General features: G+C 35.3%; 1 protein-coding gene across 2 annotated transcripts in view; it reads left to right on the top strand.

Annotated features, from left to right (window-relative positions):
• Positions 1–14,851, top strand: part of LOC146001744 (uncharacterized) — a 114,778-nt gene that overhangs the window by 48,802 nt on the left and 51,125 nt on the right. The window contains exon 3 of one of the 2 annotated variants that reach the window (XM_083139455.1): positions 3,951–6,760. The exons of the other annotated variant lie outside the window; for it this stretch is intronic. Coding sequence (XP_082995581.1) covers positions 3,951–4,872 — 922 coding nt within the window. The 3' untranslated portion in view covers positions 4,873–6,760. Of the gene's footprint in view, positions 1–3,950; positions 6,761–14,851 lie in introns of those variants that run through there. 2 annotated transcript variants of the gene reach the window in all.

Genomic DNA, 14,851 nt, shown 5'->3' with positions numbered 1-14,851 from the left:
ACATGGACCTTCATGAAATTGTATACACTTGTAACCTAGACACGTTAGGGAAGGAATCCTAGCAAATTCCCTTCTATGATCCATTTAGTTTTGCATTTACATAAGGATATCCATAAATATACCTGGTCTTCTCCAGATGGTAAAACTCATAATCAGATAGATCATATTCTTATTGATAAGAGAAGGCATACTAGAAATAAGAAATCAGGCTAGACTTAGGTGGTTAAATAACTCTGATGATAAAAATCTAAGCAATTATAATAGAATAAAGCGAGAAGTAAACCGCACGTTTAGAAGTAAAAAAAGAGATTACTTGAAAAGCAAAATTAATGAAATTGAAACAAACAGCAAAAATAAAAATATCAGAGATTTATATAAAGGTGTAAATGAGTTTAGAAAGGGGTGGCAACCTAAAGTAAACTTGATAAAAGATAAAGACTGTGATTTTCTAGCTGACCCAAGCGATATTCTAAATAGATGGAAGAACTACTTTAATGACCTTTAAAATGTCCATGTAGGAGATAAATCACAAGTGAATGAAGTACACACAGCAGAACCTTTAGTTCCAGAACCTAACTTGACTGAAGTTAAAGATGCTATTAAAAGACTAAAGAATAACAAAGCACCTGGCATTGATTTAATACCAGCTGAGTTAATTAAATATGGTGGAAATTCATTAATATGTCAAATTCATAAATTAATTTGTTTAATATGGAATAAAGAAGAAATCCCTCAACAGTGGAAAGAATCCATAATTGTTCCTGTGTTTAAAACAGGTGATAAAATGAACTGCAATAATTACTGTGGAATTTCTCTACTCTCAACAACATATAAAATATTATTTAACATTATTTTAACAAGACTAACCCCATATGCTAATGAAATTATAGGTGATTATCAATGTGGATTTAAACGTAACAGATCAACTACAGATCAGATTTTTCACATCAGACAGACACTTGAAAAAAAGTGGGAATATAATCAAAATGTCCATCAGCTATTCATTGATTTCAAAAAAGCATATGATTCGGTCAAAAGAGATAAATTATATAATATATTAGTAGAGTTTGGAATACCTAAGAAGCTTGTTAGTATGATAAAAATAGGCACCAGTCAAACAGAAAGTAAAATTCGTGTGGGTATTAATATGTCTGACAAATTTACAATTCATGATGGGTTAAAACAAGGAGATGCATTATCTCCATTGCTCTTTAATTTTGCCTTAGAATATGCTGTTAGAAAAGTAAAATAAACTAAAGAAGGACTAAAATTATATGGTCTGACTCAGTTGTTAGCATATGCAGTTGATGTAGACTTACTGGGGGATGATGTGAATACAATTAAGAATAATGCTAAAATATTTTTCAAAACTGCTAAAGAGATAGGGTTGGAAGTTAACAAAGAGAAAACTAAATATATGCTTACAGGCCGAAACCAAGTGTTAGGTAATAATGAAAATCTAATTATTGATAACAACTCGTTTGAACCAGTTTCCAAATTCAAATACTTAGGAGTAATATTAACAAATGAAAATTATATTAAAGAGGAAATAAAAAGTAGGCTTAATTCAGGAAATGCATGTTACTTCTCTCTTCATAAACTTTTGTCTTCTCGTTTAATATCTAAGAAACTAAAAGTTAAAATATACAAAACAGTAATTTTGCCTGTAGTATTATATGGATGTGAAACTTGGTCCCTTACATTGAAAGAGGAACATAAATTGAGAGTATTTGAAAATAAGATCCTTAGGAAAATCTTTAGACGTAAAAGGGATGAGGACACAGGTGAGTGGAGAAGGTTACATAATTTAGAATTACATAACTTGTATTCATGTCCAGATATTATTAGAATAATTAAATCAAGAAGACTTAGGTGGGCAGGCCACGTGGCACGAATGGGAGAGGAAAGAGGAGTTTACAGGATTCTTGTTGGGAAACCTGATGGTAAGAGACCTGTAGGAAGGCCAAGACGAAGATGGAGGGACAATGTTGAGATGGACCTAAGGGAAATCGGTATGGATGGAAAAGAGTATATAGATCTTGCTCAAGATAGGGAAAGATGGAAGGCCTGTGTTGCTGCAGCCATGAACCTTCGGGTTTAAGAAGGCTAGAGAGTTAGTTAGTTAGTTAGTTAGTTTACATAAGGTATCATTTTCAGGAATACTTACTTATATGTGTCGCTCCTGACTTTTGTCTGCTGAAGTGAGGTTTAGTAATAAATGAAAAAATATATTGCATTACATTTCATTTATATTTCTTTTTTTGTTCTTGCAAACTAATCAAAGTGTGCAAATTAAAAAAAAAAATTCTCACTGTTGCAATAAATAATTTTACACAGCAATGGATGTTTCATGCTGCAAACATCAAATTACACACTTTTAATATCTAGCCAATGGCAGTGTTTTGAACCTCTCTCTATTTATTTTCCATTAACCCTCCACTAGGCACGTGTGTGGGTGGTCAGTGTCACCCATTGATATTCATTGAGAGATTGCAACACTGAACTATGCTGCACATCAGTGCTTTTGTGTAGTTGAACATTCTTTGTCTTCGTTCTAAGCTGTATGTTTCTGTTGGTCTTCTAAGCAACATAATATTAACAAGTTAATGCCCATCACATGCTTGGGCAACAGTTGGCACTCAGGAATCTAAATACATAATAAGGTAAATAACAAAGACTCAAAAGACAGAGCACACATGGATGCCACCGAAACTGGGGAGGCTCGAAGCCCAGCTAAAAATCACATTTTAGATCAAAATCGCAAAAATTGGATCAATAAAACCTCAAGGGGTCAATATCACAATATTTGTTCAACATCACATCTGGAAAAGGTTATTTTGCTGATTAAAATATCCTGAAAATCCCAATAATAGGGATTTCACAGAAGGGAGAAAAAATGCCCTGGCCTGATTCCAGCCAAACTAAGAATGAGATAAATGTTCCCTGTGAGACAAATACAAATGACATTTGTTTGTTGTAAACTCACTGCCTTACATTACATGAAGAATATATAATTGGGGCTCACTGTTCATCCTGTGTTCATATTTTTGTAATTTATTGTCTTTTTACTGCCACCTTTAGATCATCACGACAGTGACCATGAATTATGAGTGGATGCAATTGATAGATTGCCACACAAGGAGCAACCATGCACTTACTATGACTAGAAAGAACCCTTGAAGTTCCGTGGCTAGATCAAAGTCACTCGCATAGCACTCTCAGTCACCATTCATTGCCATGTTTTACACCGAAGTAAGATCAATAATACTTTTTTCTAAACAGTGCAACATTTATTATTTATTTATGTAGCACGTAATTATCATGCATGTGCCAAATAAATCAGAACTATTCACAAACCAAAATGGGTCAGATGCAGCTTTGAAAAAGAGAGACCCTCCACCATTTGATTTGAGAGGCAACCCTGAATAATTTTCTCATGTTAAATTATGTCAGAAATGTTTCTTTTAAATTATTTACTTGATATTAAAACACTGGAAATTTTCACTTGGTTTAATTCTGATTTATGAAAAAGTAAATACAAACAGTTTTAAGTCAGCAAAGCCACATAGACGAGCATAATTGTCATAATCTAAGTACCACCCTGTCATTTTCATGACCACTATCCTTATCTGAACAAGAAGTTAAAGATATTATTAATAAAATACTAATATTGCTTTCTACTGACAGAACACTTTTCTTTTGGAAAATTTACCAGATTAATTATATCTCAATACTTGAAATTATTTTGTATCACAGATTACATTTTTACTTAAGAATAATCGTTGATAGGTCTGTATTGTGTCATAGTCAACATTAGGCAATATTTATTGAGAAAAGGATGTAATGCTATGTATATCAGGGAATGTTACGTAAATCTGTGTGGAAGTACTGCATCTTTTCTGAAGCATCCTGTTGATAAATTGCCTTTAATGACATATATCTTCTTCTAGGTTACCACTGCATTACACATTGATTAGAGGTGACTTTCAACATGAATGCATGCATAATGATATGTATTCAGAAAAGTATTTTGTTTGTTCATCTTGCAACAAATCATTTCCTCGGAAAGAAGCTCTTAGAAGACATACTAGAATTCATACTGGAGAAAAGCCCTATTCATGTTTGAAGTGTAACAAATCATATGCAGAGAACAAAAATCTTAAAAAGCATTTGAGAATTCATACTGGAGAAAAGCCATATACATGTTCATCTTGCAACAAATCATTTCTTCGGAAAGAAGCTCTTACAAGACATTCAAGAATTCATACTGGAGAAAAACCCTATTCATGTTCAAAGTGTAACAAATCATTTCCTTGGAAGGAAACTCTTAGAAGACATACTAGAATTCATACTGGAGAAAAGCCCTATTCATGTTTGAAGTGTAACAAATCATATGCAGAGAACAAAGATCTTAAAAAGCATTTGAGAATTCATACTGGAGAAAAGCCATATACATGTTCATCTTGCAACAAATCATTTCCTCGGAAAGAAGTTCTTAGAAGACATTCAAGAATTCATACTGGAGAAAAACCCTATTCATGTTCGAAGTGTAACAAATCATTTCCTCGGAAAGAAGCTCTTACAAGACATTCAAGAATTCATACTGGAGAAAAGCCCTATTCATGTTCGAAGTGTAACAAATCATATGCAGAGAACAAAGATCTTGAAAAACATTTGAGAATTCATACTGGAGAAAAGCCATATACATGTTCATCTTGCAACAAATCATTTACTCGGAAAGAAGTTCTTATAACACATTCAAGAATTCATACTGGAGAAAAACCCTATTCATGTTCAAATTGTAACAAATCATTTTCTCGGAAAGAAGCTCTTACAAGGCATTCAAGGATTCATACTGGAGAAAAGCCCTAATTATATTTGAAGTGTAACAAATCATATGCATAAAACAAAGATCTTAAAGAAACATTTGAGAATTCATACTGGAGAAAAGCCCTATTCATGTTCGAAGTGTAACAAATTATTTCCTCGGAAGGAAGCTCTTAGAAGACATACTAGAATTCATACTGGAGAGAAGCCCTATTCATGTTTGAAGTGTAACAAATCATATGCAGAGAACAAAAATCTTAAAAAGCATTTGAGAATTTATACTGGAGAAAAGCTATATGCATGTTCATCTTGCAACAAATCATTTCCTCGGAAGGAAGTTCTTAGAAGACATTCAAAAATTCATACCGGAGAAAAACCCTATTCATGTAAGAAGTGTAACAAATCATTTCCTCGGATGGAAGCTCTTACAAGACATCGAAGAATTCATACTGGAGAAAAACCCTAATTATGTTTGAAGTGTAACAAATCCTTTGCAGAGAAGTGTAATCTTAAGGAACATTTATGAATTCACAGTGGCAAGAAGCCATATGTGTGTTCAACATGTAACAAATCATTTGCATATCATGCAATTCTTGTAACACATATAAGAACTCACACTGGAGAGAAGCCCCATGTGTGTGCAAAGTGTAATAGAGCATTTGCTTAGAAGTGTAATCTCACAACACATTTAAGAGTTCACACTGTTGTGAAGCCATATGTGTGTTAAACTTTTAACAAATCATTTACATTCAAGAAAGATCTTGTAAGACATTCAAAAATTCATAGTGGACAGAGACCTTTTCTGTGTTCAACATGCGGTAAGTCATTTCGGGAGTTGAAATATCTTAAAGAACATTCCAAAATCCATTGCATGTGAAAGCCTTTTGTATGTTCAACATGTAAGAAATCATGTACACAGAACTATGCCCCCTAGAAGGCATTCAAGAATTCTTAGTGAAGACAGACCGTTATACTGCAGGAGGCCTTAGAAAGAGCGTTTCGCATGCTAACAGCAGATGTCGCTCGCACACTATTGCCGATACTCTCGTGTCGTCTGCTCCCCAACCGAACACCCAGGCCGAGGTTGCAAGAGGGAGAAGTCACTCACCCCTCCAGAAGGGTGCAGCGAGCTAGCTGTGGCAACTGGGCTCTCTTATTTGTGGACCTGATTGGTTCTCCCAGGCACACACCCATATTGTCGTCTGCTGCAAACCCGCAAAGCAATCTTTCTAAGGCCTCATGAAGTATAGTGTGTTTATAATGGATCAAATTAAGTACAGCTTTGTGAACATTCACCAGTTCATAGTTTTGAAAAGCCTTTTGTGTGTTTAAAATGGGTCAATTTATGTACATAGTTGGTATATCTTTCTGAACATTCACCAGTTCATAGTTTTGAAAAACCTTTTGTGTATTTAACATATAACAGATCATCTGCACAGAAGGTAGATATTAGAAAGGATTTAAGAATTAACCCCTTTGTGTGTTCAAGATATAATAAAAGAATTTCATACAAAATGTTCTCATAAAACATTCAAGAATTGTCAGTGAAAGAATTATTTTCTGTGTCCAACATGCAACAGATCATGTAGAGATATGTTACAGTGTTTCCAGCTACCTGGAAAACGTGTACAACCTTTACACGTGAAGGAATTTAGTTGACGATAGGCATATTTAGTCATAAGCATTTGTACAAAGCATATTTTGCAACTAGTGTGTTTCTTTTAAAATCTATAATAATTTGCTGATCCCTGTTTTATATATTCTCACAATTTGGAATTATAGTTATGAAGGAGGGAGCATGTAGTTATATGACTGACCAGGGATGGAAGAAAACATAGAATGATGTTCCTTGAAAATCAGGGAAATACACTGAAAGGTGATAAGAGAAATGTTACAGCACATTTTAGTCATGTAATGGGAGACATTTATCATCAGGAGCTGGTGGTTGCTGACCTCCACATTAATTGTAATACAATTAAAACTTGTTTCCATTTTAAAAACACTAAGTTGCTGACCAAGGTAGTTTATTATGAAATAAAAACACTTAACAAGTAGTTTCAACTCTGTATCTGGGTCTTCCTGAGAGGAAGAACTAAACTAAAATGATGAAGTATCCTACACACAGAAAGATTACATACACATAGCAGGGTCACTAGCCACACAACAAATCAAGTTGACAGTCCTTATCTAGGAAGATTTCTCCAAAGGAATTAAACATATCACCTCTTGACAGTTGACTAATGGGTCTACCACACTGACAGGTGATTGACAGGTCAAGATTAGCAAGAGTCTGGAACCACCTGTTTACCACTCATCCACCCCTCCTGCCTTTTTGGATATGGATGAATACCTCCTCCTCTGGTCTTCTTCTTTTCTCTTCTTTCTTCCTTGTTCATTCATCTTTTTCCCTCCTTCCTTTTCTTCATCCTTCTAACACTCTCTTCCATTCCTTGTTTACCTTGAGTCCTCCATTCCAATTCATGATGTCTTCTCCCTTCTTTTCTATTTCATTGACCTCCTTCCATTTTCTCATTAGTTCTCTCCTCTCTTTTCCTATATGCCTAGCCGAATCCCATTCTACTTCATGTCCTGTTTCTCTAGTGTGTTTGAATATGGCATTCCTGTCTCTCTTCAATCTCACATCATCCATGTGTTGTTTTAACCTGTCTGTAAGTCTCTTCTTCATTTCCGCTATATATACACTTCACATCCTCTGCAGTTCACCTCATAGATAACTGCTTCTTCTTCTTCCTCTCTCTTTTCTTCCTTCTTCTTGCTGGCTATACTTAAAACAGTGTGTCCTCCCTTCCTGTAAGTTCTTATACCCACTTTCTTCAGGAATTTCAAATCTTCTCTGTGGCATCTCCCATACATCTTATACCAAACCATCTCTCTTTTTCTTTTTCTTCCTTCTCTTCCGGTCCTCTCTCTTTTATCTCTTTCCTTCTTCTGTTGATGTTGTGTCTGTCTTTCTTTTCATAGCCATTTTCTCCCAGTAGTTCTCACAGGCTATTAATCTTGGTTTCTTCTTCCCCTTACTCTGTGCATATCTTCTTTATTCGGTCTTCCATTTTCCTTATAAAATTATGTTTAGTTGCATCACCCACAATCACTTTTTTTGTGTCAGAACACTCCTGCCGAACACTTCTTTTGATACCATGTAGCCACAATCCCCATTCCTATCTTCTTTTTCATCTCAATATCAAAGAAATTTAATGTTCCTTCCTGTTCCGTATCGAGCTCAAGGAATATTTCTGCTCTCTCATCTTCTATATATTTAACAAGCTTACTCAACTGCCTTTTCGTTCCCTTCCATATCCCAGAACAATCATCCACATATCTACAAAACAGACTTAACTTATCTCCTCCTTTTACTATCACTTCCTTCTTCCATTCATTCATAACTAATTCCGCCAGCACAGTGCTCAAGCAAGAGCATATATTCAGACCTTCACTAATCTTGATGATTGATGATTGAGATAAAAGAGAGAGGAACGGAAGAGAAGGAAGAAAAAGAAAAAGAGAGATGGTTTGGTATAAGATGTATGGGAGATGCCACAGAGAAGATTTGAAATTCCTGAAGCAAGTGGGTATAAGAACTTACAGGAAGGGAGGACACACTGTTTTAAGTATAGCCAGCAAGAAGAAGAAGCAGTTATCTATGAGGTGAAGTGCAGAGGATGTGAAAGTGTATATATAGCGGAAATGAAGAAGAGACTTACAGACAGGTTAAAACAACACATGGATGATGTGAGATTGAAGAGAGACAGGAATGCCATATTCAAACACACTAGAGAAACAGGACATGAAGTAGAATGGGATTCGGCTAGGCATATAGGAAAAGAGAAGAGAGAACTAATGAGAAAATGGAAGGAGTCCAAAGAAATAGAAAAGAAGGGAGAAGACATCATGAATTGGAATGGAGGAATCCAGATAAACAAGGAATGGAAGAGTGTGTTACAGGAAGTTAGAAGGATGAAGAAAAGGAAGGAGGGAAAAAGATGAATGAACAAGGAAGAAAGAAGAGAAAAGAAGAAGGCCAGAGGAGGAGGTATTCATCCATATCCAGAAAGGCAGGAGGGGTGGGTGAGTGGTAAACAGGTGGTTCCAGACTCTTGCTAATCTTGACCTGTCAGTCTGGTAGACCCATTAGTCAACTGTCAAGAGGTGATATGTTTAATTCCTTTGGAGAAATCTTCCTAGGTAAGGACTGTCAACTTGATTTGTTGTTGTGTGGCTAGTGACCCTGCTATGTGTATGTAATCTTTCTGTGCTTAGTATACTTCATCACTTTAGTTTAGTTCTTCGTCTGAGGTAGACCATGATACAGGATTGAACTGTAGTTTTTAAGTGTTTTTATTTCTTAATAAACTGCCTTGGTCAGCAACTTAGTGTTTTCCACATTAGTGTGATTTTTTTTTTGTAAATTTATTATGTTTTAACAGTGTTTAGATACTAGTTCATGGTGGCTACTCACCGGGAATAACAGGAATCATTGGTGAATTATTGGCTCCGTGAATTGTGCGTGAATTCTACTTGAATTTTTATTTGTATGCTTGAAAAATTGCTATTTTTTTTAAATCCCAACTCCATTCATTGCATACATACGAGGGTCACTATTTATATTTTGAGCCTAACAATGAAAAAACAGGAATTTGGCATTGAAAATTGCTTTATTGTTTTTCGAAATATTCTCCTTTATGGTCAATACACTTTTGCATTCATTCGAACCATTTGTCGAAGCAGTTTTTCCAATCTTCTTTAGACATCTCCATAATATGGTTTTTGAATGCATGAACGGCGTCTTCCGCCGACGAAAATCGTTGTCCATGCAATTTATTCTTGACATTCGGGAACAAGAAAAAGTCATTGGGTGCCAAATCAGGACTGTACAGCGGATGACCCATCAATTCGATTTTTTGACTGTTCATAAAGTCGGTTGTTAGACGAGATGTGTGACAGCTGGCATTGTCTTGATGAAGAATGATCCGACGGCATTTGTTTGTTTTCCGTATTTGACCGAAGACCTCTGGCAAACAAATTGTTGTGTACCATTCAGAGTTGACCATTCTACGTTCCTCGAAAGGCACAGTTGCCACATGACCAGTTTTCCCGAAAAAACCGGCGACCATTTGTTTCGATGTGCTTCGAGCGCGAACAACTTTTGTTGGATTGGGTTCATCTTGAAACACCCATACAGTCGACTGCTGTTTAGGTTCCGGCTCATATGCATATATCCATGATTCGTCACCTGTTACAATCTTATATACGTCTTTTGAAGCACCACGATTGTATTTATTGAGCATTTGTTTGCACCAATTGACGCAAGCATCTTTTTGAGTTTTTGTCAAATTGTGTGGGATCCAACGAGAACATACCTTTCTCACAGCTAAATGATCGTGTAATATTTTATATATGCTGGTGGAACTAATGCCTATGGTTGCCTCAATCTCACAGTATGTCACATGACGATCTTGCAGTATTAGGTTTTGCACAGCATCAATGTTTTCTTGAACAACAACTGATTTTGGATGACCTTCGCGAATCTCGTCGGTGAGCGAATGTCGGCCACGATTAAATTCGTTATACCAGCGTTTCACAGTGGCAAAGGATGGGGCTTCATCGCCAAATGTGGAAGTAAGTTGATCGATGCACTCTTGTCTTGATAATCCACGTCGAAAATCGTAAAAAATCATCGCACGAAAATGTTCACGAGTTAATTCCATTTTATTGTTGTCGCGCAATCTCCAAGGCAACATAAACAACACAAATGAAGCTATTGACAAAACATTTGAAGTACGTTATGGTCAATAATGCCAGACGATTCCGTGCAAACGTCAAATCGTGCCTAACTTCAATCAGTGTTGCCAAGGCTCAAAATATAAATAGTGACCCTCGTATTTATTAATGCCCTGAGTCAAGTTTTTCACAGTATAGCTTTTATTTTTATCGAGGAAGGAAAAGAAATAAAAGCTGCATGGAAAATGAAACAGAATTATCTCAGTCTGCTTTGTTAGTGTGCTTCGCAGGGCAATCTATCAGGTTGAAGATTATTGCAAGATATCTTGAAGTTGATTTTGTAGATTACTATATCGCGCACTATTTGTGACTTGTGTTTGTAGATGTATTTCTAGAGTGAGTATGTGAGATGGCAAATGTAAACTCTTCACCTTAAAATAAATATATATTTAAATATACGTTCACGTATATAACATTCAATTGAATTTAATTAGAATTTCTGAATACGTTGGAATCGCACAGATCCTTTAAATTGTTAATATATTTGTGTGGTTGGTAAGAGGTGATAATATGTAAGGTTGAAAGAGAATCATCTGCTTGTACCCTTGAAAGTTCGCCTTGAAAACTGGGAATTATACTTGAATTTTATCATGGTCTTAGAGTGGTGACCCTGCAGTTGTTTATTTTCAAGCTTTTAGTAGGTTTCCTTTTTTTAAAATTCACATTGACAATTTTAGAAGCATATGCACAAATCCATGCCAAATGCAATTGGTATTATAAGATATTTTAAATTTTTAAATTTTTTTTATTCGTGGACAAGTTCGACCCATTTGTACTAAGAGTCACAGAGAAAGGTTGCATATAAACTTACCTGAGGGGAAATGTTCACTGCACACTAATATTTGCGGCCAAGTTGTTTGTTGTCTGCAAATAAATTCTCACCACGTAGCTTTCGTTACACCTTCGCCAACTGTAAGTTTGTTAGTACTGTGTGAAATGTCGGTAACATTGCATGAAATTAATGACAATGTCGTGCCATCTAGAAATGGCGGTAACTTTTCATATATTCAAACTCCTTGCACAGTTGACGGAGAAAGATATGGATAAAAAGCGAAGTTTTATGGTGTAGATCCATATAAACTGGACGATAACGAAATGAAAAGGGTCGTAAACCTTTGGCCAACTGTAGTTCACGTGTGTTTTTTTTACTTGACCCAGCTACCTGGCATCAATTGTTTTCATATCACTCTCAGTGATAAATCATAAGCAACAAAATCTAAAAGTTATAAAAGTTGATACAGGAAAGTTTACTGATGAAAGAATTAAGAAAGATTACCAAATTAAACTGTCAAATAGATTTGATATTTTGCAGGATTTAAATGATGATTAAAATATAAATGAAACAGATGTAAATAAGAATTGGGAGCACATACGTAATGCAATAGAGTCAGCAGCTAAAGAAAGTATAGGATAACATAAACCGAGAAAAAGTAAGTCATGGTTTGATAATGAATGTCATAATCTAATAGAAATAAGAAATCAGGCTAGACTTAGGTGGTTAAATAACTCTGATGATAAAAATCTAAACAATTATAAAGAATAAAGCGAGAAGTTAACCGCACGTTTAGAAGTAAAAAAAGAGATTACTTGAAAAGCAAAATTAACGAAATTGAAAAAAACAGCAAAAATAAAAATATCAGAAATTTATATAAAGGTGTAAATGAGTTTAGAAATGGGTGGCAACCTAAAGTAAACTTGATAAAAGATAAAGACGGTGATTTTCTTGCTGACCCAAGCGATATTCTAAATAGATGAAAGAACTACTTTAATGACCTTTTAAATGTCCATGTAGGAGATAAATCAGAAGTGAATGAAGTACACACAGCAGAACCTTTAGTTCTAGAACCTAACTTGCCTGAAGTTAAAGATGCTATTAAAAGGCTAAAGAATAAAGCACCTGGCATTGATTTAATACCAGCTAAGTTAATTAAATATGGTGGAAATTCATTAATATGTCAAATTCATAAATTAACGAAGACGAAGATGGAGGGACAACGTTGAGATGGACCTAAAGGAAATCGGTAGGGATGGAAAAGAGTATATAGATCTTGCTCAAGATAGGGAAAGATGGAAGGCCTGTGTTGCTGCAGCCATGAACCTTCGGGTTTAAGAAGGCTAGAGAGTTAGTTAGTTAGTTTATTTATTAGTGTGTAACGACAGCCATGTTAGGCAGATTTCAGTTGTATATTGGCATTTATTTTATTCGTATACTTTCAAGTTAAGAACTTGGATTAAATTATTTATTCTTAATTGTTTTTATAATTTTTGTATATATTCACGATTTATCTTATGTTATAATATTATTCGCTTGTTTTTGCAATATTTATTCAGCATTTATAGGCTAATGATTATCCCAAATAATATATGCAACGTTTTCATTGTTTTTCAAGCACAAGTTAAATACATTTCTTCTTAATATCTATTCATGTTCAACAATGTACAAGATTGAAGTAATTTGTCTTCGTTATCAACTAAATCTTTATTTAATCATTTTTATGTGCAAGAGCAAATATGATTTATTTGATAATACCAGTTTAGTTATTTCTATATAGTTTAATATTGTAATATTATAGCAAAGTATTTCTCCCTCGATTTCAATAAAATATCGTTTTTCTATTGGCTGTTTATGTTAGTAGTGGGGGAACCACGCTTCGTGTTTTTGGCGATGTAAAAACTTCCACGTTGGCATTTTTAATTGTTGCCAACCACAATCAAAGCTTACTATCACTAATTAACATTGATGTGTTGTATAAATTATCAGTTTTTCTTGTGTTATTTTATGTTATGAGTTTGTATTGTAAGTTAGAACAATCTGTTATGATGCGCCTTGCGCTTGAGGTAGGAGTTGAGGTCTTGCTATTAACTGTGAAGGCGGTGCGCGGACTCTCGTGTTAAATAAATTGCTTATCACTGCCTGCGAGCGTGCATGACCCAACAAATTATAACTTTTAACTTGTGCGAATCAGTATGTATGCGCGCGATTCGTGATTAAAGATTTTGGACATTTTAATTATAAAGTATTTGGAATTTTATTTACTGTCACGTGTCGCAATAATTCGATGGTTTCCTTCCTGGAGGAAGGGTGGATCGTCTTAATTCCGAACCCTGGGTGAGAACTGGTGCTCCCAACTGACCAGCCGGAGCAAGGAGCGGTGTGTTGCCAATTCGGATCTCCATATCCTGGAGTAAGAAGTGGTGGCACGTTGCGTAGCATTTTGTGGTGCCGCAACATGGGGCGTTGTAATTTGCTTTTTTTTTTTTTATCGGGTACAAGGGTTGTTCCTAAAGTTCTGGCCCTATTACGGTGACTGTGGACCAGTGATGTGCGTCTATGCATAAATAACGATAGTCTACATTCTACACGTAGACTATGTTATACATTAAAAAAAAAAATAATAAATTGCAATGCCCCACGTTGCGGCACCACAAAATGCAACGCAATGTGCCACCACTCGTAACTCCAGGGTATGGAGATCCGAATTGGCAACACACTGCTCCTTGCTCCGGCTGGTCAGTTGGGAGCACCAGTTCTCACCCAGGGGGTTTGGGATTTGGGGTTTGGGACGATCCACCCTTCCTCCAGGAAGGAAACCATCGAATTATTGCGACACGTGACAGTAAATAAAATTCCAAATACTTTATAATTAAAATGTCCAAAATCTTTAATCACGAATCGCGCGCATACATACTGATTCGCACAAGTTAAAAGTTATAATTTGTTGGGTCATGCATGCTCGCAGGCAGTGATAAGCAATTTATTTAACACGAGAGTCCGCGCACCGCCTTCACAGTTAATAGCAAGACCTCAACTCCTACCTCAAGCGCAAGGCGCATCATAACAGATTGTTCTAACTTACAATACAAACTCATAACATAAAATAACACAAGAAAAACTGATAATTTATACAACACATCAATGTTAATTAGTGATAGTAAGCTTTGATTGTGGTTGGCAACAATTAAAAATGCCAACGTGGAAGTTTTTACATCGCCAAAAACACGAAGCGTGGTTCCCCCACTACTAACATAAACAGCCAATAGAAAAACGATATTTTATTGAAATCGAGGGAGAAATACTTTGCTATAATATTACAATATTAAACTATATAGAAATAACTAAACTGATTTTATCAAATAAATCATATTTGCTCTTGCACATAAAAATGATTAAATAAAGATTTAGTTTATAATGAAGACAAATTACTTCAATCTTGTACATTGTTGA

Source organism: Lepisma saccharinum, chromosome 17 (genome assembly GCF_977018435.1).
Source record: "Lepisma saccharinum chromosome 17, izLepSacc3.1, whole genome shotgun sequence".
NCBI lineage: Eukaryota > Metazoa > Arthropoda > Insecta > Zygentoma > Lepismatidae > Lepisma > Lepisma saccharinum.
Note: the sequence above shows the minus strand (reverse complement) of the source record. Positions and strands in the feature narration are given on the sequence as shown.